General features: G+C 38.1%; 1 protein-coding gene and 1 long non-coding RNA gene across 3 annotated transcripts in view; both read right to left on the bottom strand.

The window, feature by feature from the left end:
* Positions 1-437: 437 nt before the first annotated feature.
* LOC108112469 lies at positions 438-860 on the bottom strand. The gene is made up of 2 exons (XR_001772654.1): positions 745-860; positions 438-687 (listed from the first exon to the last, which is right to left on the bottom strand). It is a non-coding gene; the product is annotated as an uncharacterized LOC108112469 (long non-coding RNA).
* A 4,458-nt stretch (positions 861-5,318) lies between these two features.
* The window catches only part of LOC108112554 (putative polypeptide N-acetylgalactosaminyltransferase 9), a 62,363-nt gene continuing 43,291 nt past the window's right edge, over positions 5,319-24,390 (bottom strand). Inside the window, exons 7-12 of one of the 2 annotated variants that reach the window (XM_017222499.2) lie at positions 14,215-14,433; positions 12,333-12,475; positions 11,654-11,744; positions 11,402-11,512; positions 7,256-7,363; positions 5,319-7,008 (exon numbers count right to left, since the gene is read on the bottom strand). In XM_017222499.2, coding sequence (XP_017077988.1) covers positions 6,847-7,008; positions 7,256-7,363; positions 11,402-11,512; positions 11,654-11,744; positions 12,333-12,475; positions 14,215-14,433 — 834 coding nt within the window. In that variant the 3' untranslated portion in view covers positions 5,319-6,846. Of the gene's footprint in view, positions 7,009-7,255; positions 7,364-10,994; positions 11,097-11,401; positions 11,513-11,653; positions 11,745-12,332; positions 12,476-14,214; positions 14,434-24,390 lie in introns of both variants that reach the window. The other variant, XM_017222500.2, reaches the window with a different exon arrangement.

Raw genomic sequence — 24,390 nt, 5'->3', positions numbered from 1 at the left:
AACTGATTAGTAATCTGGCTGATAATTCCATAGCTCATTTTTGAGATTGTCATTTTCTCAACGCTCATATTAAACCATCTTTTCTCATCTCGATTTTGTTGGTCACATAAATATGTAGAACCACATTTGTTTTATTATATGAGTTGATAAATATATAATAAACCTATGTAGAAAATACTTCTGAGAACAGCTCCCTACACGGTTCGTTTACTCAGTACTAAAATTGTCCACTAGGTTGAGCTGATTTGTTTAGCTGCCGTCCCATGGATTCAGCGCACTCCAGCAGTTCGGGAAAAATTCAAACACAAATTGATACGTAATTTTAATTTATCTTAATTCTATTGGAGAGTAAAAGAAGGAAGGTGGAACATGGAACTCACCTTCAACTCCAAACGTAGGGTGTATCAGGATTTTTTTAAAAATGAAGCAAGCAAGACTTATGATTTATCACAATGCATTATCGTTTATTTGCTTTTTGCATAGAAATCTGGAATATTTTTTCTTGAGTACAAATTATTTTCCTAATTTGGGATTGGATGGAAATTCGATTCCTGAATCCCAGACTATCACATGCCGTTTAACTCTTGTCCGTAGAAAACGAGGATAATTGCACTCTGCGTTAAAAATGCAGCAAAGTACCTCCTAAGGAGCGATCATAATACCTCCGACTAAAGCCAAAAGGACAATCTAGGAAGCCAACCATTTACTTTTCGTATACTTGATTGATTATTTTTCCATACGTACCAATAATTTCATGTTGCTTATATTTTGGAACTGAACTGAATTGCAAAGAAGACATATATTTTATGCCCCATTTAGAAACGCGCGCTCAGCTAAATCGGTAGACCGTTGATAAGACTTTATAGAATCTCTACACTTAAAATAATAACAAAGTAATTCATTATTGATTAGAAGTTCCAGAGCATTCTTCGAAACTACTACTGGGCTACCATGAAATTCGTTTTACATGTCTTTAAATATATTAAAGCTTATATAATATATTTCAAGAGACATACTTATCCCATTATGTGCTTCGAATATAAAATATATATGTGTTTAAAAATCATAGAAATTAAGAGATAGTATAGTATAATAATATATAAGACATATTAATAATATATAAGACATGTGGCGATGGTAACCGAAAAGTGTGTGGCATGTTCTATGGTTCCAATGGCTGCTTTTTTTCTATGAAAAAATGTTATAAGAAATAATAATACATACATAAAACTATGAGTATTGATGTATGCGGATGGTTTATCGTTTATTTAAATGAAAATTAAAATCATTAACATTTTGGTTTTAAACGTTCGGTGGTGGATATCGGATTACTAAAATCTAGGAATAAAACCACTTATTTTTTAGATACTTTATTCCCTATTTCATTGTACTCACCAATAATTTCATGTTGGTTTATAATTTGGAACTGAACTAAATTGCAAAGGGGACCACAATTTTATACCGAATTTAAGAATTTGGGAAATACCAGTACCAGAATAAAGAGCGTATAAACTACTTCTAGCTTACTGCGAAATTCAATTTTTATGTCATTAATAATTTTGATGTTGTTCATGCTTGTCATATATTTTGCTCCAAGTTCATGGAAATAAAAAAATATTTCACTTTATGTGCTAAAAATTTATAGAATTTGATAACCAAGGTTATTGACCAAATGGGGTCAAATCTTATACAAAGAAGTATGTCTGTCTGCTGTTCCTAAAAACTTACATATACCAGAATTGTATTTAAAATGTAACAACTTAAGATTTTTAATTTATCTCAATGGATATTCGTTTATTTAGCTTTTGCATTAAAGTCTGAAAGGGTTTTTTCTTGAAAATATATCATTTTCCCCGATTGCTGTTAGGTGGAAATAGAATTTTGTTAGATTTCCAGACGTAAAGTCCTAATTTAAAACTGTGGTGAAGTAAGCCACTTTGTCCTTCCTGAGCAAGGATCATAAGAACACCGACTAAGACCAAGAACACAATCTAGGAAAACGATCTAATCGGTTTTTAGGATCCTTGATACTGTATTTCACTGTACTCACCAATAATTTCATTTCGTTCTATAATTTGGAACTGAAGTGAATTGCAAAAGAGACCCCAATTTTATACCCGATTAGATGAGATGAGTAGAGATGAGTATGACATTATGTGCTACAAATTTATAGAAACTGATAACCAAGGTTATTGATTATATATATGGCATGAGGAGTGAGCATCCGAAAAATATGCAGCAAGTTCTATTGTTCGAATGGCAGAATTTTTTCCCACATATATCAAATCTTCTACAAATATGTATCTGTATCTGCTGTGCCTAAAAACTTACATATACCATTCATACCTGTATTTAAACTATTATTTTTTCTCTATAATTTATGCTTTATTTACTTTTTGCAGTAAAAACTGTAGTAATTTTTTCTTGAAAATATATTATTTTCCCCGATGCCTGCGAGATGGATATGAGATATTTCCGACCCAGACCTCAACTGCTCTATGAATTCTCTTATGCAGTAAGCCACTTTGTCCTTCCTGAGGAAGGATCATAAGAACACCGACTATGACCAAAAAGACAATCTAGGGAGTAGACCAATTATTTTTGGTATCCTTGGAAATCTCTTTCACTGTACTCACCAATAATTTCATGTTGGTTTATGATTTGATACTGAACCGAATTGCAAAAGGAACCTTAATTTTATAATTCATATTGCGACAGAACCAAAAGTTCATCGATAAGGCTCTTCTACATTGTTGTTGATTAAAAGAACCAGAGCAATCTACGAAATTGTTTCTATGTTTTTCGTAATTCAATTTATATGTCTTAAAATATTTTAAGGTGTATATGATATATTTCAAGAGTCATTCTCATCACATTATGAAATACAATGGTGTTGATAATATTTATATTTCGTGCCACAGTAACATTCGAAAAAGAATGTGTCATACTGGATGTGGAGGTCGTATAAACGGGACTCAATCGGTACAAGGGTTTGCTCCATCTGGACAAGATTCATCCACGAAAGCTCCAAGAATCTCAAAAATTATAAAGAGATTCCTTTGCGAAACATTCATGTATATTTCTCGTACATCTACGGACATAACTATATAACTTGTTGAGCCTTAAACAGAGTGTCTGTACATATGTAGGTATTAAAAACCTTGACTATTAATTCTATTGCTTATATTTGTGATTAACATTTTTTCAACGCTCATAATAAATAATACCTATTCACCCCAAATATATAAATTTGTATAACGTAAATATTTCGACATGTAAGGTGAGCTATCTACATGAGTTGGGCATACATAACCAAAATTATCTGCAAGGTTGCGCTGATTGTTCAGCTGTCATCCCATAGATGGCGACAATAAAGCGAGCCTTAAAATCACGAAGTAAATTTAAGGTAATCGATGTAATTCATTCTAAGTTGAAAAATTAACATTTAAGCTAGAGAAGTACTTAAAACTACTACTAGTCAACACGGAAATTCAATGTATAAAGGTTATACTATAAACCTTTTTATATTTTTAAGTGTATATAACATATTTAATGAGACATTTCTCTCAATGAATTATCCTTTATTTATTTCTTGCATTAAAAACTATAGTAATTTCTTCTTGAAAATAATTTATCTTCCCAGTTGTCTGTCAGGTGGAAATGGGACTCTTGGGTCCCAATTCAGCGCTTCTATACTAAATTTATTAATAATATTGTAATGTAAGCCAGAACGCCGACTAAGACCAAAAGGAAAATATGGGAAGGAGACCAATAGTTTTTAGGGATCCTTGAATCTTTATTACACTGTACTCACCAATAATTTGATTTTGGTTTATAATTAGAAACTGAACTGATTAGCAAAGGGGACCTTACTTTTATACCCGATTTAAGAAATTATGTCATTAAAAATTTTGTTGTGGTTCATGCTTATAATATTATTACATATTAAGACTTTTAATTTTTTTTTAATGGATTATCGTTTATTTACTTTTTTCATTAAAGTCTGAAATGGTTTTTTCTTGAAAATTTATTATTTTCCCAGATGGGTTATAGGGTATCTGGTATCTACGGCCCAGGCTGAATAGACACTTGTTTCTTCCTGAGCAGGGATCATTGGCTTGAAGTCACTTTGTCCTTCCTGAGCATGGATCATTGGCTTAAAGTAACTTTGTCCTTCCTGAGCAAGGATCATTGGCTTAAAGTAACTTTGTCCTTCCTGAGCAAGGATCATTGGCTTAAAGTAACTTTGTCCTTCCTGAGCAAGGATCATAAGAACGCCGACTAAGACCAACAAGACAATCTAGGAAAAAGACCGATTATTTTTGGGATACTTTATTCTCTATTTCTCTGTACTCACCAATAATTTCATTTTGGTTTATAATTTGGAACTGAACTGAATTGCAAAGGGGACCTCACTTTTATATCCGATTTAAGAAGTGGGGAAATACCAGTACCAGACTAAGAAATAAGATTTATATGTCATTAAATATTTTGATTTGGTTCATGCTTATCATATTATGTGCTCTAAGTTGTTGGAATTTTAAAAAAAAGCAATAACATTTAAAAATATATTTTAAATTTTTAACCAGAAATGAGTATAACATTATGTGCTAAAAATTTATAGAACTTGATAACCAAGGTTATTGATAATATATACGGCTTGAGGAGTTAGCAACCGAAAAATGTGTAGCAAGTTTTTATATTCGGATGACAGAATTTTTCGCACTAAAGATGTGGGCATATCTTCTACAAAGATGTAAAATAGAACAATTTTAAAGTGTATATAATGTAAGTCATGCTTATCACATTATGAGAAACAATGGTTTTGATAATATACATACATATTTCGTGTGACAATAACATTTGAAAAAGATGTAGACAATTCTACTGTTTTATAATATTATAAATAATTATGAAGATCTTCCTTTGAGGAAGGCTACGGACATAACAATAAAAATCTAAAAACAATTCACTTGTAAAATATTTTTACCATCTGTACAAAGGTATTAAAAGCCTTTGAACATTCACATTAAAATTTTTCAACGCTCATAATAAATAATCTCTTTTCACCCCAAGTATATATTTAATCAGTATCTTACAAATATTTCAACAAGTAAAATATGCTATCTACTTAAGTTTGGTATACATAACCAAAACTATCCGCAATGTTGCCCTGATTGTTCAGCTGCCATCCCATAGATGGCGACAGTAAATCAAAGTAATTCAATCCAAGTTGAAAAATTCATGTTTAGGCTATATTTTTAGATACTCACGCTGCGATATGTACAAATTATCCAAATTTGAAAGACATACAAACATTTTCAATTCACATAGTTTTATTTATAACTGTATCTGATTTCTTGCACAATTTTTGCTTCCTTACTACACATTTACTACGGTCTTAGTTAACTATTGTAAGTTTAGTTTAAAAAAAGATTATCGACCACTTCCTATGGCTTTTGGTTTCGTATGTTAAATGTAAATGCCGCCTACAGTGAAGCTCGCTGGCTGGAATAAAACATAGCAAATGAAAAACAACGCGCAACTCTCTTGGCTATCATGCGGATATAATATGTACGTTTTAGTCTTGAATAAAACAGTATATTTAATCATAGTTATGTACACATTCTGCAGGATGCGATATGAAATTGTACAGTACAGTATATACACAGTCGCTGTGATTGTGACCTAGCCTAAATCTAGAAGAGTTCGATGAACGATTACGGAGTAACATACAAATCTGTGTAAGAATGCGTCCGTTATAAATAGAAGGCACTATGCACATTTGCATTAAGGACTAACCACTATAGACTAACGCTATATATATATATATATCTTGTGTGATATCGGTAGTTTGGAAACTGATATATGTAAGTACTACAAGCTGGCTTTGTCCAACAAATAGGATATGTTGTCGTTTTGAGAATCCAACGAAGGGAAATGCAACGGACTTTCAAAGAGAACACAAAGTTAACCGAAATCTAAAAGTAATTTGACATAAGGTTAGCAACGCTCCTCGTCTAAAAATTAAGCAACACAAGACTGTCCCTAAATGGTACGAAAATAAATAAAATCAAAGTTTTGGTTCGCCATTCAGAGAGAATAGTTAATATGTAATAAAAATAAAAAATAAAATATATATGGGAATGCTAGAGGTCAAAAGGCGAAAGAAAGGCTATCACCAAATGCTTTCCAACTTAGACTTAGCCTAAGGCTTACACACTAAAACATATATTTGGAATGAGGCTTTCGCAGAGCCATTTGATGACATTTTTTTTTTTTTTGTAAAATTCATAAATAATCCGGAAAATAAGTCAAGTAGTTAGAGACAAGGTGTTCACACTTTTCGTAAATTGTGCTAAATGTTTACAAATTTAAATGCAAAAATTGCGCTACGACTTCGTTTGGTTGGCCAGCACTTGTTTATTTGGCCCAGGCTCCATTAACCTAATCCTAAGTGCTCCGACTTAGGTCTAGAAAACTTATCAACTTATAGCTACTGTACAGCAGTCGTTCTCTTTTTCTCAGTGTTTGTCTAGTCAGTGGATGTGTGTGTGTGTGTGGTACTTAGGGCTAAGTAACGTCTATTCTGTTGTTTGGAAATATATAAATTTTAATAATATTTATATAGCATGGCAAGTAATGCTGCTGCTGCTACTACTACAATCCACTTCCACTCCCACTCTCTATTGCACATGCCTCGGGGGAATCTAACTACTCCAACTCCTGACGCCACTTCATGTCCTGAATTTGCTTCCTTTTCTTCTGGTCCTGCCGCTATGCATGTGGTTGATGGTGTCGACGCGAAGTGGGCAACAGTAGGTTGCCCCTCGCATAGAAGTAGCCTCACAACTTGGAGCTGTCGTAGTTCTCGAGGGTCCACTGTTGGCGAGCAAGGCTCGAATTGCAGTCCTCCATCAGCAGCTTGTCCTTGCTGTCGCTGATGGCCAAACATTTACCAGAGGTGCCATGGTGCAGCTGCTTTGTGTTCTCGCGGAAAGTCCAGAACTGAAATGAAAATTCGTTCGAGAAATTTAGAATTTCATTGTTACATTGGTAAAGTAATCCTAATAAATTGATAAATATTTGTATTAAATTAATGTTTAAATAAAAAAAATACAGTCTCATTTCTGAAGGCAATATTTGGAACATTATCCTCTTTTTATCTTATCCCTCTCAACTTTTATTATTAAAACATTATAAAATATGTAGGTTTAAGATGAGATTTTACCTTACAAATATTTCCTACACTCACCTGATTTCCTTTGCCGCCGTGGCAGGCAAACAGCGTTACATCCTTGCCGGCATAATCGAGACAGGAGTCATCGCGTCGGATTTCACCAGCTTTGCTGAGCATCCAGTACTGTGGGAAATTCGCAGGGAAAAGACATTAATATAAATTGTAATGGCGGGGAATGCGTTTGCCAGTTGCCAAAAGTTTTTCCAGGGCTACAATCGCACAACTTATTACACACTAATGTTTTATTCAATTAAATGCCAAAAAGCAGCTCGGTTTCGTGTGACTGTGTTGGCAAGAGTGTACATATTCCTTTCTTTCTCTCTCTGTGTGTGTGTGTGTTAGTTTGAGTGTATTTGTATGGTGGTGAGACTGTGTGAGTCTGGGTTTTGTCTGAAACTCTCGGGCCATGATTATTTATAATTTAAAACACGTTGCCAATGCCAGATGGCCTGTGCTCGGTAGAGATTCTGCTGGTGACTGAAATTGCCTTTGTTTGCCCAGCTTGCCCGCCACGCCCCTTGATTCGCGTTCTGTCCCTCTCTCTATCCCTGTGAGTTCTCGCTGTCGGGTCGTGACCAGCCGCCATTTTGTGTTACCATTTCCGTTTCCGCACCGCCAGCCGGATGGAGAACCCCCATCTTTATTTTGTTTATAATGATGCCAGGACTGGAATAATGATGAGATTGGTCAGCGGAGGAGAGGTTCACTGGAGGTTTCCTACCATGAATAATTACTGTTATTGAATGACCGGTTCAATTAAGCCAGTTTCAAGGACTCGTCGTTAGCGGCGGGTGGTTAAAAATGGCGGAAAATGAAAATAGATGCCCTCAATTCAGGACCTGTGTTGTTAGCTTGGATGAGCTGATTTTAGTTTGAATTTAATTTTATTTCAGTTTTAAGAAAAAATTAAATAAAACTATTACAAATTCACAGTAAATCAGATCACTGTTTTTTAGTCAAATGTAAGATGACTTCTATTCAGATACTTTCTTTTGGTTGACCTGTAAACATCCTTTTAATCTCCATCTTGTAGTAATCCCACATACAATCGACGTATCCAGCCTAATGCACACTTTCACCGTCTGCCCAAGGACTTTTCCCTTTGCACCGATTATACTTCATGTTCATCCTCGCCCATTGTTTAGGCTTACAACCCACTACCCTTTTTCTCTTAACTTTCGTCCTTGGCGGTCTCAATTTGCATTTCTTTTATCATCGTTTTCCCTATCCCCCCGCGCTTGTATTGCGTTTTCTGTGTGTTTGCGCGAGATGCGTTTTTAATTACGTTTCTTGTTTGTGTGTGTTTTTTTTTGGTACCACTCTCCAGTTTTTATCTAGTGTAGTTTTTTATTTAGCTCCATTTTTTCCCGTTTTCCCACTGAACAAATTTGTTTTGCGGGTCGCGTAAAAATATTTTCGCTAGCCTAGACGCGTTTTTTCTTCCACATGAGAGGAATACTTTCATTATGTGGACAGTACTACTGACATCCCCCCTTGGTTTTTTTCCATGTGTGAAGCAGCTTTCCTTTGACATAGCAGTCAAAAGCGTTTTATTCCCCTTTTTACCCATTTCGCTGAATTCGCTGGCTAAATTTTACGATGTGCGAAATTAAAATTTGCGTGCAAAAAAGCGAGAATGCATGTCCCCCTTCTACGTCCATGTTCCTGCTGCTGCTGCTGCAGCCTGGCAAATGTTGATTATTTTAGCCGCATTTCCGAGTGCAGACAAACATTTGGTGGAATCTTTTTCGTACTTCCACCTCTCTCTCTTTTAAATGCGGCTTCTATTTTGTAGCATTGTCGGTGTGCGTGTGTGTGTGTGCGAGGGCTGTGGGCAGTGGGCGTGGCAGTTGTCTGTCTGGGGCGATTTTAGAGCAAGCGGAACGAGGTCAACAATTTTCCCCCCATTTTAAATGTTGAATATACAATATTCTCACACATCCGCAGAGTATCTGTGTGAGCTTAAAAAAAGTATCTTAACTTGTTCTTAGAACCGCTTAGTGTTTATCGACTCTTTGGGACATATTAATCATGCTTAATTACCATAAAATTACTTTTGAACGACAATACATGTTAAGATACAACCTAAGATACTGTATCTATGAAAGGTTAACATTAACTCATCTTAGCTAGGACACAGCTTTTAAGGATAAGTTTTATCTGTAGACCAGACTTCTTAGTATACATTAATATAACTGTGTAAAAATGTTATTTAATATAATAATTATTTAGTTGTTAGCTAGTTAAGGGTATCTAGTAGTCACCAAACTAAGAAGATGGCCTTTCGTTTTGGTGTCAGAGCTCGTTTGTGTCTGTGAAGGGTTCCATTGTTGCAGTTCATTTACTTTTGTTGCTTCTCTTTTGTAGTTCAAAATACTTGTAACTAAACCTTTTTGTGTTCTGGAACTTTGTTTGTTGGATATATATATGTATATATAGTAAATGTGATAGTTTTTTATTGTCTGGCTGAATGCATAAAAAAAGGGAAAAGCTGAAGCCAAAGCCAAAGCCAATGCCATGTAAATGATTTATCATTTGGCATTTTATTTATGATTGCGTTTTAATTAATATTTGTGACATGGCATAAATCGACCGAAGTCCCCAAAATATAACCAATTTTGTGTGTGTTTGTAGTATTATAGTGTGTGTGTGTGTGTGTTGGTTGTGTTGTTGGCGCGCTTGTTTGCATCCTGTAAAACTGTTAAATTGTCAATGCAATTTCAGTTGGCAACTTTTATTGATAAATACTTTCACTTATCCTAGGCAAATAAATTGAATATGAATTGTTTGCCAGAGAGCAGTAAATCCAAATTATTCATGTACTCTACAGATATTTGTTATTGTAGCCACAAACTCCGTCAAAATTAGTGCTCAAAACCGCAGGACTTTCACAGGGGTAGCAAATAACAACGACAAAAAATATTATTGTTGTCAGTCTTTTTTTTTGTTTTGGTAAAGAGGGATCCACTTTTTGGATAAAACACCTTTCAGAAGAGGACTTCCCACAACAGGCACCAAAAATCAAAAACAAAATACGGGGAACAACATTTCGAAACAAACAAAAGGCAAGAAATAAGTTAGAGTTTGGTTATTGGGATTTAACTACAAGAGTTTAAGGAAAGTTGTAACTAGAAAGTTTTAGCATTAATAAAAAGTGTTAAAAATTAATCTTTTGCGGTTAGGGTACTTCAGTTTAGGATGTTTATCTGGGAAAGTCTTTAAGCTAATTTGAAATTACGGAAAGTAAACTGGAATGTGTCTAGGAAAGTCTTAAGGAGGTGCTAGAAAATAAAGTTTGAAGGCAATAGTCCATAGAAAAGAGTATTTTTAAGTTATTTGAAAGATTTTTTAAGTAGCTAAAATAAGATTCATTCGAAGCTTATCAAAAAGAATATATTAAAGTTCTTCAACCTTGTAAGTTGGTTAAGCGATGATTATGTTATGTTGTGTGACTTGTAGAGGTTTACTGTCTAGTGTGGAACTGGGTTTTGGGTTTTAGGCAAAAGTTAATAAAGCAAGCAGAAAATTAATAAAATAAAAAAGGATACCAATATTAAAGAACAAACAGCGAAAAGCAAAAAACCAAAATAATAAAAAAGAAGTAAAAAACCGAAGCGGAACACCAAAAAAGGGAAAAGTTTCCCTTCAAGCGGATGGAGATCGAGAAATGGCGAATCAGAGACTCTGAATCGCTGCCTCCTCCTTTTCAGAGAGTTACAAAAAGTTCTGAGGATGTGGACATGGAGGTGGATACCTGATTTCCTCCTTGGCCATGGCACTCATAAATGGAAACCGGCGTTTCCTCATCGGATTTCTCTTTAGCATCCAGGCACATGCCGTTGGGCACGTTGGCGATCTGTAAATTAAGTTCACTATATAGCGGATCCATCTCTAACAGCATTATCAACAAGATTTGTTGGTCTTAAAGGGGGGAAATATAACACCCAATCGCCGGAGAAAGTTTAGTTTTTGGGGACACAAGTTTTTAGTAGCAGTAGTGGTAGTAATAGTAGTGGCAAAAAGAGTGGAAAAATGGAAAAAAATAAGTTCGATGTCCGAAGACGTTGTTCCTGGTTCGGTTTGCATTTTTTTTTTTCTGTTTTTTGGGCTGGACGGAGTTTGTGGCGGTCGCAGTGCTGTCGACGAGATGGGTTAACAAACCTGATTTCCACCCTGCCGATGGCAGGGATACGTGCCCACGGCCTTCTTCTGGTGCTTCTTGCCAGCAGGTGCGTCCAAGCAGGTGCGACCGCCATAACCTAGATTTCTTATCTGTGGATTGGATTGTGTTTATGGGTTGTCGTTTGTTTTTGGTTAGATATTAGTCATTAGATTTGGGGTGGTGTTTAGCAGGGTTGAGGGTTTTGGGGTTTGGTAAAGGGTTAAGAGGATTATGCAAAGCGGAAAACTTACCTCTCCATGGGCCACCGAATCGCCGGGAATGAAGAGTTCGGGGTAAATGTTGTCCAAATACCACTTGAAGCTTTTGCACTTGAGATCGTTACTGTTCGGAAAAGAAAGTGGGATAAAATATATCAAATTTAATATCAAAGATACATGTAAAAAGAAATTCAAGGTTAGCCTTAAGAAAGTATACGAGGTGTGTTCAAAAAGTAAGGTGACTCTTCAAATTTCGCGAATTTCAAATTTTTCGATTATCGATTTTTTTGTTTTGTTATATTGGTACACTCTTCCCTAACATCTGTACCAAGTTTCAATGGAACATCCTCTTTTGTTTGGTTGTGAGAGGCGTAAAGTTACAAGTTGTTTTGCGAGCTCGGCGATTTTTTGCTATCGAAAAATATGGATCAAAGGATTTGGATTTTTTGGCCAAAAACAACACCACAATAATGCCTCAGCCACCATATTCACCGGATTTGGCCCCATGTGACTTTTTCTTGTTCCCAAAACTGAAGATAATCGAAAAATTTGAAAAATTTGAAATTTGAAAAGTCACCTTACTTTTTGAACACAACTCGAAAACTTCTAAAAGGTTTCGATAATCGAAAAATTTGAAATTCGCGAAATTTGAAGAGTCACCTTACTTTTTGAACACACCTCGTATATCTTTCAAGATTTATAACCAACTTACCGGAGTTTCCTGCGATCACTGACATCTCCCCAATCTCCCTTGTCGTTGCCGATGCGGTGATAGTAGTACTGCGAGTACTCATCCATCCAAACTTCGGCCAATCGCACGGAGTTCTTCTTCAGCACATTCACGCCCGAACGCCACTGCAATTGAAGGGAACCAAAATGGCCATGAGTGGGTGGGGTAGTGGTGAAACGTGGTGGCGGTGGAATGAGGTGGATGGCAAAAGCACAATCAGTGGACGGTTGCCAGTGCCGGAGTCAATGGAAATATTTGGTCAGCAAACAGAGTCGTCGAATCGAGTTGGCCGCAGGATGGAGAGGAGGACAAGAAGGAGGACCAAGCGGAGTGGACAACAAAGCCTAATTACCTGAATGAGTAGCTTTTGCTTAGTGGCATTAGGTGGCTCCTACCGTAGCCAGCCAGTTCTCAGCCCTTTTGTGGTTATTCCATGGCCAGCTGGCCATCTGTCTTGGATACCCCACCCTGTCCCTTCCCAGGCTCTTTTGTACCAGAAACCGAACAATGTCCGCCTGTTGTATGTCTTGTTTTGTGTTTATGCGTTCATCGTACAGGTGTCTCTCTGTGTGCGTGTGTGTGTGTGTGTCTGGGTGCATTCTTGGCCAAAAAGGAAAATACCTGGTCCATGGGGGAAGTGCAAACACTTCGGACATTTATTGAAAACACCAGCTAAAGCCGTAAATTGTGAGGGTCTTCGTAATCAATGGCATTGCGATAAAGACAACGATCTGTTGCCATTCCTTTGAAATCGAATGATTTGATGTTGCCAGCTCTGATAATCCAATTGAATTGTTAAACTCTCTGTTTATTATTGTTCTAAAACAGAGTTTAATTATAGTAATGCGTCTATAACTTGGCCACATATGGCATTAGTTTGTTCAATTTCGCCTGTTTGATTTGTTTTTGCGTTTTAAATAGAATTCAATCCTATTGTTTCTGCTTGTAATTAAGTGATATTATTTGGTTGCTTTTGTTTGGAAAAAGGTAATTGCATTTAATAAATCGCTACTGAAATATTAACATTTTAGCAAAAACTGTATTCGCCATTAGTTTGCAGTTTTTAAACAATGAAATTTAATTAATGTTTGACAATGAAAATGTATTTAAAATAAGATTTCTCTTTATTGATAGTTCTATTTTGAGTATAGTTCAGCTCTTGTTTTTATATCTTTACCTAACTGGCGATTATCTAAGTCATAAGGACAACACACTCCCCTGAGATTTGGCCCAAGCCCAAAATTGGTTAGATCCAAGCCAGGAGTATTCAGGCTGTGTTACGCCATTGACATCAAAACAGTTGCCAAACTTTTGTCAAGCGTAAACCGTTGATAATTGAAGCTGGTCTGGGGAAGATCTAGGGGAATAATGAATGCTTTGTGGGTGGAGATGAAGGCCGAAAGGGAGTACTCCCCAAACACAAGCACAATCACACACTCCCATACACACACAAACACCATCACTAGATACCATGTTGCAAAAGACAGCCGCAATGCATGTCCATGTCAGTGGGTTTGTGAGGGAGCCGATGTCCGTGTGCCATGTGTGCCATGTTGCCTGCTCTGCGGCTTCCATTTGCCCAAAAAGGAGAATCATGGAGCAGGGGGGGAGCCAGCCAACAGGATTGGGCCACTGTGTTGACCAAACACACGAAGCTCTGGTCCGGACTGGTAACTGGTTCTGAGGCTGCCCAACACATACATGTTGGCTAAGAGTTTTAAATTCCAGCAGACCCACTGCCATTCCTTAATGAGCAATGGGCTCTTACTCTGTCTATCGAAATTGGTTTCTGTTGGGTCTGTCCGCAATGATTTGTCATTTTCTGTTCGGTTTTTCTTCTCAATAATTGATCAATGGCACTCACCTTGTACGGGGAACGTTTACGGAAAATGTGACCAACATGGGAGCAGGGTACTATCTCCAAAGTGCCACCGCACATCCAGGTCTTGAAGGAGAGCTCCAGATTCTCACCACCCCAAATATCGAATCCGGAATCATAGGTGCCCAATCGATCGAAGAATTCCCTGTCGATGGAGAACAAACCACCGGCCATTGTGGGTGAATAGACGGGTTCGGCGGTGCTCTGGAAAAGAGAAAGAAGAATGATGGAAAATCATTGGTAAGAGGAATTTCATTTGGCTAATTGATACTACTCGGCTGACTTGAACCAGAGATAAGCAGTAAAGGGTGGAGTAGGAGATGTGCCACAAGTGGCAGAGCACCTGGGCAAACTTTTCGCAGTCAGCAGCCCCCCCACCTACACCCTGTTCAGCTTTTTTTGGGAAAAAGTTTGCTGCCTTCCTTTTGATTTTTTTTTTTTTTTTTTGGTTACTTTCAACAGCTTGCCACAAAATACTTGAGGCTACGTTTTATTTAGTACAACATTTTCATTGCTCCCCCCTGTCTCTTTTTCCCTTCTAAGGGCTATCTCTTCTTTACACATTTCATCTGTTTTTCAGAGCAGTAAAATTTTGTTGTAATTGAATATTTGGTTTTCCCTTTTTGGGTAGCATTTAATTGCTGAATTTCATTCTATTTTCCTGTGCAATTTAATGTCTGGCATATATTTTGCTCTTGCCTGAATATTTGTATTTTTGCTTGTGTTGTGTTTGCACTTCCAGCAGCCAGCAGCCAGCTGTTATAAAATAATTAAAAATAAATACAGTTTTCCATTTGCTTTTTTTGTTATTGTGTTTTGCTCATTTCTGTGTAAGGCAAAATAAGTTTAAAGCAAAATAAAGTAAAATGTTTGAGCATCAAATTACAACCGGATGTCGGAGAATGTTTTCTCTTTAAATAAAATATAGGGTGGCCCACGGAAGATTTGCGTTTTCAAATCGTTATAAAAATATCAATATTTCCCAATGTTCTTCGAGCGTAAACTTAACAGCAACTTTTCTGCTAAATATCTGATACATTGACAATGACATTCAAAATGTCAAAGTCAAAATAATCGATAGTTCAAACAGCAAACACTACATGGGCCACCCTGTATAAGTCTTTATTAAAATAAAGTTTAAAAACATTCATTAAAAGGGATAATATGATACCCCAATTGAAGGTTTCGACTCCTTATTTTATATTTTCCTTGAATTTATTTCACACCAAACCATAAAGTTCCTCATTCAGGGTATTAACTGTGGCTTAATTGTTAATAAATTAACTGAAAATTCGCATTTTTATTCACATATATTTATTGTGATTGCATTCCATTTATTGGATTGCTCGCTGGGGAGACATCATAATATTTTTCGTTATTACGAAACAATGCAAAATATGCGTCTGGGGTTGCTAGCAATAATTATTACGTATACGCAACGTGGCAAATGCCAAAAGGATACAACAATGAGGGGGAGAGGGGGTGGCTAAAACCAACAGATACAATTGCAGGTCAAGTAATTGAGTTTCATGAGCGAAAAAACGCTGACAAACGTAAAACGGAAAATGTGAAAATAAATGAAATTGTCACTGGTAAAGGCCCAAGGGGGAAAAACCGGGAAAATGCGATGCCAGGGATGAGTGGAAGACAACTAAAAACGTGTAACTTAAAGTCAACAAGAAGTGCGGGATTCAAAAAAAAATAAGAACAAAAATAAAAAATATCCGCCTGCCGGACAACAAAGTGAAATCTCCAAACGCGACAAGTGCCATTGTCCTTTTGCCGGGGAAAATCCCGCAGGGGAGAGGTTTAAGGTCTGTCGGAAAATTCGCAGTGTGACATTTAATAAACGCCTGCAGAGGCTCACGAAAAGTGGAGAAAGGGTTACTGTTCTGTTTCTTTTTTTTTTTTTTAACTACAGGGACAGGCACAACAAATATGCGAAACGCACTGAAAGGGGGGGAGCCTGGGTGTTTGGAAAAGTTTTACTGGCATGCGGGCGGCCATTTTTTGTTGCCACCGGAAGTGACAGAACAAATAGCAAAAGTGAAAAGCTTCAAGGTGATTCCGGGGGGGCGCTGCGAGTGTAAAAAGATTTCTTTTTATTGTTACAATCCACCCACAGCTTCTTCTTCTTTTTTTGTGCCTTTCCTGTGTGTGTATCCGTTTTTGCTTTCCGCTTTCTCCGCTCGGGAAATGGAAGTAAAAGGCACAAAAAAAGTAAATATATATATTTATATGCATTCAAATAAAAAACATAAAAATCCGCCGGAGTGAAAATAAACTCAAATGAAATAAAATGCAGAGCTGAATAAATAAATATACACGAAAATATGAGTGAAGCGTGCTGCTGCTGTTGCTGCTGCTGCTGCAGTTGCAGTTGCTGTTTGTGCAAACAACGCGGCAGAACTTTTCGCATTTCCAAGCCCTCTTGCACACCCAGTCAGCTCCACGGTTTTCCCATTTACCCGTTGGCCCGTATTTGTGTGTTTGCCATTGGCTGCATATAATGCAGCTTAAATGATTTAAAAGCGGGAAAATAAACGCAATTTTTATGGTCGTGTCATGTGGCGTTATGTGGGTGTGGAAAAAAAGAAGGAAAGTCCTGGCTCTACTAAAGGAAAGTTGAAATATAAAATTGGAAAATAAAACCGCAACTAGCGCTAATGAAGTTTTCAATTTTTAAAGTCCATTTTCAAACTCTAAACAGATTGCAAAAATGTAAATTTTATTCATAAAATGTTTCATCATAACAACAAAGAACTGTCTTTTATTTTCCCAACCAATCATTAATAAATTTTAATTATGTAATTTACATTTTAAGAGTGTTGACTGACGTTTTTTTTTCCCCCAACAATCCATTAACAAAAACAGAAAATAATTGCATTTTAAATTGTAAGCTTAAACCTTTTATGTTAAAATGTGAAAATCAATCAATGGTTTTGCATTTCAGCGGACAAAGTCCTTTTCAATCGGCCATTAAACTCGCAAATTCCCCAATAAAGTTGCAAAATATTCAATTTCAATAAGCCAATTGTTCTTTTCACGTTGCTTTTTCTTTTTCGGGCAATTTATTTAGCCCTAATCCCTGCCAAGAGGCCCACTTGAGCGAGCCTTGCTCAAGCAAAGATTCATGGCCAAGAAGAATCAATTTTTCCCAAGAAGAGAATATTATAAAGAACATGCGAAAGAATAAAAAGAAAATCAGAGGCCGGAAAATAGAGCTTAAAATGACAAAATGTCAAAAGTAACTTGAGAACATTTCTCATTTGCTTGGCATATTTGGATATCAAAATAAATCACCGTCCATTCATAATGGTTACAGTGTGTGTGTGTGTGCGAAACACTTTATGATGAGAAATGAAGGGCGAATCTCAAGGGGGAGGTGGTTTTGGTTGGCATTCTGGATCAGCTCAACCGCAAATTAAGCAAGCGAAACCCCAGAATGTGGTTCGGTTTTAAAGGCCTGGCTTTGTGAATAATGTGCTAACCTGCTGTGGCTTTCAAGCTAAAAGACGTCCTGAGAAAATCTACAGCCCCCTACGCCCAACCACCTCCCTTGGATTCCTTCAGCTGGAAAACCTCTTCAGCGGGTGCGGCAACAACATATCCACATTAACATCAAATAAAACAGTCACGTCGAGCGGCAGGAGGCGCCGAAAAAATATGCCCAGGAATATCGTAAATGTCAGCGAAGCCTTAGGGCTGGGTGGTGTGCTTTGGCTGGTCTTACAAGGGGTGTTCTAGGAAGAGCCACCTACTCTGGATTCCCTCCAGTAACACGCACCAAGTGCCGATGGGTCGCTTAGCTCACAGCAGGCAGCGGTCCAGGAGGTAGCAGGCGATGATAATGTTTAAAAAATAAGATAGAAGGGGGAGTACGGCTAGGGATGTACCCTATGCGAAGTCATATAACTACTTAAAGTTAAGAACTAAGTCAGCTTGTGTTTATTTTGCGATTAAAACTTTAAAAAATTGGTAATTTTATGAACGGAAGAAGGAGTTTCAGAAGTACATTAGCTTTAAGGACTCAAAGTTGCAGAAAATTAGGCAAAACGAAACTTTACCTTTCCACTTCCAACATTTTAGCATAACACCTTATCAAAATCACATTCTAATTCTTATACCCCTTGCTTAGCAAGCCGTCTGCTACCCTGTAAGTGGTTATATATAATGCTCGAAAAAATAAAGAAGACGTTGTCGGTAGGAAGCGAGACACGCGCTGAAAGAAAATGAATATAACGCTGCTTGACATAATGTGAAGTTGACTTTGACAAGTGCTTGGGCTGCACCTCGCCCCCTCTTAAGAAGAAGGCGACAGCAGCGGCACCGCAAATGGATATATACATATAAGGACATATATAGAGAGAGATACATGTAGAAACAGGATACAGGCAGGATCTGCGAGATGGCAAAGTGGCAACTTAGCGGGGCCAAGTTAAGAGTTTCATGCGCTCGGCTTGCTATTTGCATTTCGAGTCAAGCACCAAAAAGTCGCAATCTTGGCCAAAGTTAATAGTTGAGGAGTGCTTCAGGTCAATGGGCGACTGACTGAAAGGCAGCTGCCGGGGAAATGGAAGTGTAAGAAGAAATGGGGATAAGTAGCCCTGCATCCGCGTGGATATATACTCGTTTATATCTTTGGGCTACAATTTGGCTTATTCCTCGAGTGCTGCAAATCCTTTCCGTTCCTTTGACTTCCATCTTAACCCACTCGGCATCGCAAAGGAATCAGACTGCTTAAAAACGTATTTAAATGTTTAATGTAGCGAAAACACACACACACATACACATGGTGGAGGAGGGGGGAACGGCAGGTTAAGGTTGAAATTAGCATAAAAAAGTTGTTTCAGTGCCCTGGTGATTTTGCTTTGATTACCGGTTCACTGGACTGTTAGCAAATGCTTAACCGCCCCAAGCCCCCTCTCTCTCAGATAACCCCCTTAACACACACCACCATCATCATAAAAGAGGAAGATGGAAAGTCAGGAGCGCAGTAGGTGTCCTTTATCACAGGTAGTTTATCCTCTAAAACCTGTATGTACTTGTAGTAGAAAGTTTTACTAAACCTCAGATTCTAGAGTAGCTTTTGGTTTAAATTAGGATTTGGTTAAGTTGGTTAGTGGCTTTTGCAAAATGTAAATATTCTATTCAAAGTCGGGAAGATACATTTCCCTTTGCTGCTATTGATACTTAGTTATGTTTGTATTCCAAAAGCTGGCTGGCCTTTATAAGTTCCCGGAAAGGCTTTCCAATTACAAAAGCTGGATTAAGTCTTTCAGCATTTCCATTTACCTAAATCCTTTCGGAAGAACCCCTTCCTGGCTGCGCCTCTGACAGAAAAAGGGGGTGTAATAAAACGCAGCAGCGATTTTCAGGCGCGAAAGCGCGTGCACAAAACTTTGTACGTTTTTAGCACGCAGCGCATCCTGGAGCCAGAGCTAGAGCCCCAGTCCGTGCCGGAGATCCGAATCCCCTGGACCAAGTGCAATAAAAACCAAAGTGCAACTTTGCGTATTAAGCAGTAAAATCTGCCAGCGAGAAACGCTGCGCGAGAAGGGGGCAGCTTAACTGTTGGAAAATTAAAAGAAAATGGCAAATGTTCGCTGCGCTGGCAGGCTTTTCGCTTGAAACACTTGAAAAACCTCCTTGGAAACTCTGAAATCGCACCCGCCTCCTGTCCCGAGGACATTACTAAATTACGTTGTCAAAATGGTTGCGTTGGCCTGGCCAACAGTACGTGCTTGACCCACCCGAAGGACGAGCCGAAAATCCACGCTTATTTAATTTGTTCTGATGTTATTTAAGTTCTTAAGCCCACGAGCTCTGTTAGCGCGAAAGTTGGGGGTCTGCTTACACTGGGAAATTATATATGACAGAAATGTCAAGATGTTGGCAGGAATATAAATATGTCCTGATTATCTTGATAGCTTCCACTCTTTGATTTAAATACTATTGAGGAAAAGCAATGCTAGTTTAAATATTTTTCAAACTTATTATTGCCAGATAAAGAGGATAATATTTCATCCACTCAATTAAATGTAATATTTTCCTGTGCAGTCACATTTTCCTCCAAGATGAACATTATGCGATTATCCAAAAGAAAAGACCGACCACGTTTACCTTTGGCCTTGTCCGCATCCACGGGCATTGGCCACCCATTCTCCACCTCTAAGTCCAGGCATTACCAAGGACTCTCTCTCTCTCTACCGAAACTTGATGAAAGTGTAATTTTTGGTTATGCGAAACGCGTGCTCAATTTGCATGGCAGCTGGGCAAATGGATAGTTGATGGATGGGAAAGTCAGTTTGGGGGAGTTGGATGGAAAGTCAGTTTTGGGCGGTAACTGCCTTCTAAGTACGTGCTTACATCCAGTTGATGAGCGAATATGGACGCTGGCCTCAAGTCCTGCATAAATTATGTATGCAATTTAACGGTACGGCGAGTTCCCGTAAAATATGCACTTATTAGCAGTTAACAAAATGCAGATGGCTCACTAAGTGTGACCCATTTACATCCATTGTGGCAGTAGTTAGGAAATGTAGGTTTTAAGTGGGTCTTACAAAAAGCTGACTGAGGTCTTCCTGACACATTTCTTAAAAAGCTTTCGAGAACTACTAACTACCAGCAGTTAAAGAGGAGTAAAGTTTTACGAGAAATAAGCTGGTTTTCCCGCTATTTTAGCCCATTTTAAGTTATTACCCAACACTGCAGCTTTTCTCACCAAACTATTTTTATCCAACCGCAAGCAAAAACCTCGCCCTTAATTCTCACACATTTATCATTTCGTGAATGTCATTTAGAATAGCCCACATCCATTAGTTGCTGTAAATGGGGCTTAAGACATATTCCCCCAAAAAATGACGCTATGCAAATGAAGCCCACAGCTTGGTTCGCTTTGGTTCGCTTCGTTTGGGTTCGTTTGGATTGGGTTAACTGGCAATTTGCTGCTGTGGCCATGCCCGAGGATCCCTGGAACAGTGAGTCCATAGTCCACCGCTGCTAACCAGAACAAATGTGCCACGGACATGACGACATAGAGTTTCCGCTTTTCCTGCTCTGGATGAAATGGCAGCTAATTAATAATACGAAATTGCGCTGCCAGGAACTGGGTATGAAAACCAAACATGTCCTGCCGTTTCACCGTTTTTCCGATTTCCCTGACCAACACGAGGACGAGGATGCAGAATGGCGCCCATGGTAATGACGGTAGCCTGTGGCTGAGAAAAGCTGCGGAAAACTGGACCGATTCTATGGTTCTATGAACATGCACTTTAGAAAATTGAAAGATATTTTACAGAAATATATAAATATTCTGTATAGTAAAGTTACTTAAAAGTTTGAATTAACTGCAACCGAAAATTTAAAATACTAAACTTTAAAATGAAATTTCTCTTTAAAACACTAAAAGGTCAGATTGAGAGCAAAATGTGTAGATGAAAGAAAACGATATTAAAACACAATTTATGTGTGTTTTTTTAATGCTTCTTTATTCATGCAATTTTCGGTACGAGTTTAGATGGCATAGTTTTTCCTCTCTTCATATATATTGTATGCATTTCATCTGAGGGGCGCATGAGTTTAGCCCCTCGCATCGTTTGCGAAAATTGCTTAAAAATGAACCCCGACACTGACAGTTGATGGATGGTCTGGAAAATTTGGCTCTCAGCCGATCGTCCCTCTATATGTATGTGTGTCTGTACTCGTATATATCCCTCCTCCACGCCCACAACTCTCATCATGCGCGACTAAGTGTTTGCTTTATGGGGAGTCATGGGGGAAGGCGTGTCTAGTGTCGAAAGTGGGGAAAGGAGGGCATCGAGGAGGTCGAAAAAAGGCTGAGCCTGCCATGGGTTAAGAGTTTCAGCAAAAGCTTTAAAAATTTCATATCCATTTTTAGTGCTTCTGTTGTTAGTGCTAGTGCCACTGCCTCTGCTTATTTCCATAGTTATTTTTCATGCATTTTCCCAGCAGCTGGATAGTGGGTGCTATCATACTGTTGCTGCTCTCTGCCTTTGATGTGTTGTGTTTTCTTTTTCCCATCGTAGTTTTTCCATTTCTTTTTTTTCCTTTTCTTATTTTATTTTTGTGCTCGTTGAGTGTGCTGTGCATTTTTACGAGCGTTTTTTAATAAATCATGCGCCACGTAAGCTGACTTTCATGCACAGGGATACATTTCCCGGCTCCTTTACGTATATGAAAGTGTGTGTGCATTTCGTGTGCGCCTGAGTGAGTGATTTGCATATGTTGGGGAAGTGCCAGGGATGGAAAATTGCTGGCCACAAATGCACTTTGGTCCAATTAGTTAGCCGAAATGAACTGAGGCGAAAATTGCTTCGCTTTCTGTAAGAACTTCAATCTGCATCTCATCGGGCTGCCATCGGCCATCCCTGGTCTCCATCTGTCTTCAACAGCCACAAATCACTTCGACCACGCCCCTTAACCGACCATCGAAATGGTCGTTAGTTTTGGGGGGGTTATATCCCGCCCCTCCTTCCTCTTACGCCATATCCGAAAAATGCTGTTGTGCCTCGCCATTGGGTGCAAATTAATACACTTGCCAGCCACGAGGGAAAATTGCAGAGCGATCTTGTTGCTCCGTCTAGTGTGTTGCAGTTGCTGCGGTTTTCCGGCTATCATGGGTTAAGGGGGTTAGGGGCCAAGGGTTGGTGTGTTGGCGAACAGAAACAAACGAGCAGCCAACAAAGTTTTCTCTGTTTACTGGTGTGTGCTGGTTTTTGCCCTCTGCACATGGCTTAATATGCAAAGTTATGTGGGAAAAGACGAGGGAAAGAAGGAGAAATGCGATACAGTCGATATTCGATAGGAAATATTTTCTTAAAATTTAATGCAATGAATATAATATTCCTTTTTAAATTAAATTTACAAGCAAAGCACTATTTAACCAGGGCTTAACTTCTACTTTCAAACATAACGAACCTCAAAACTATGTAAAAGTGCTGTAAACTATCATAAAATTCATAAATTCTTTAATTTATTATTTACTAACATTTAGGCTGTTCTAGAGAAGGAGTCTCTACCGTAGATGCAGGTTCTTCCTTCCAGCTCGTTAAAGCTGGCTTCAATTGCTGGTCGGTTATTCTCATAATAATTTTGGAATATTATTAATGCCAGCCGAAAAGCAGGCAACACTCTGCCATGGCCCCCACTCACTAGCAGCCGTTTTCGCTTCAATCCACTAAAAGTGTAGCATACTTCGGGGTCGCTCATAAATATCAAATACACACGTGTGTGAGTGTGTCTGCTGGCTACGCTTTTAATTAAAGAACGCCAGCTTTTAGCTCGATATAATAAACTGAAATATAGACAGACCAGCAAAAGCACCAGCACCAGCAGCAGCAGCAGGAAGAGACAGCAAAAGGGCCGGCAGATGGCAGAAAAAGAGCAAGCGAGAAGGAGTATTATGAATTGCCATGACAAGCCCGCAGGCCCGGGTCCTAGTTCCCATCTCGAACCAACAATTTTCCCATATTTTCCCTTTTTTCCCACCTCCTATCTCAGCCATCAACTCTTGTTACAACATTTCAATTAAAAGTTAAACGTGCACGTAATTATGCGGACTACAAGGAAAATGTGTAAGTAATATTCCGCTGGCGCTGAGTGAGCAAAAAAGCGCATGGCGAAAATTAATTAACCAAAATGCTTTAAGCGAAAAAATACCAAAAAAAAAAAAAAAACAGCATAAGCGTTGGTAAAAATTAGAAACAAAAATCCATGAAAATCCCTGCGACCTAAAAAGAAACCTTTTCTGTCCATGGCGACGGGTTTTTAGTTATTTTATACGGCCAAAACCGCTCGTGCATGTGATTGGTTTTTCGAAGCCGAAGCTTAACCCCGATTTTTTCTCTCACTTTCTGTGAATTAACACCCACAAAAAGGCGAGGAGAAAAAAGATGAAAGCAAGTCTGTTAATTGATAATGTAAAATTGAAATTACACAAAAAAAGAAGAATATAAAAGAGTGCCAGGCGATGTCAGTCAAACAGACCTCTCTTCATATTCAAATCAACTGAAGGGAAGATGTAAATAAGTCCGAGGGGAGGGAACAAGTGTATGTCAATTCCATTTGGCTCAGATGTAACATTCAATATGCCCATGAATTCCCAGAAACAATTCCTCAAGTAACATCTAGACAGCTGGA

This window comes from Drosophila eugracilis, unplaced genomic scaffold, assembly GCF_018153835.1.
Source record: "Drosophila eugracilis isolate 14026-0451.02 unplaced genomic scaffold, ASM1815383v1 contig_90, whole genome shotgun sequence".
Lineage (NCBI taxonomy): Eukaryota > Metazoa > Arthropoda > Insecta > Diptera > Drosophilidae > Drosophila > Drosophila eugracilis.
This window is presented reverse-complemented; position numbering and strand designations above follow the sequence as displayed.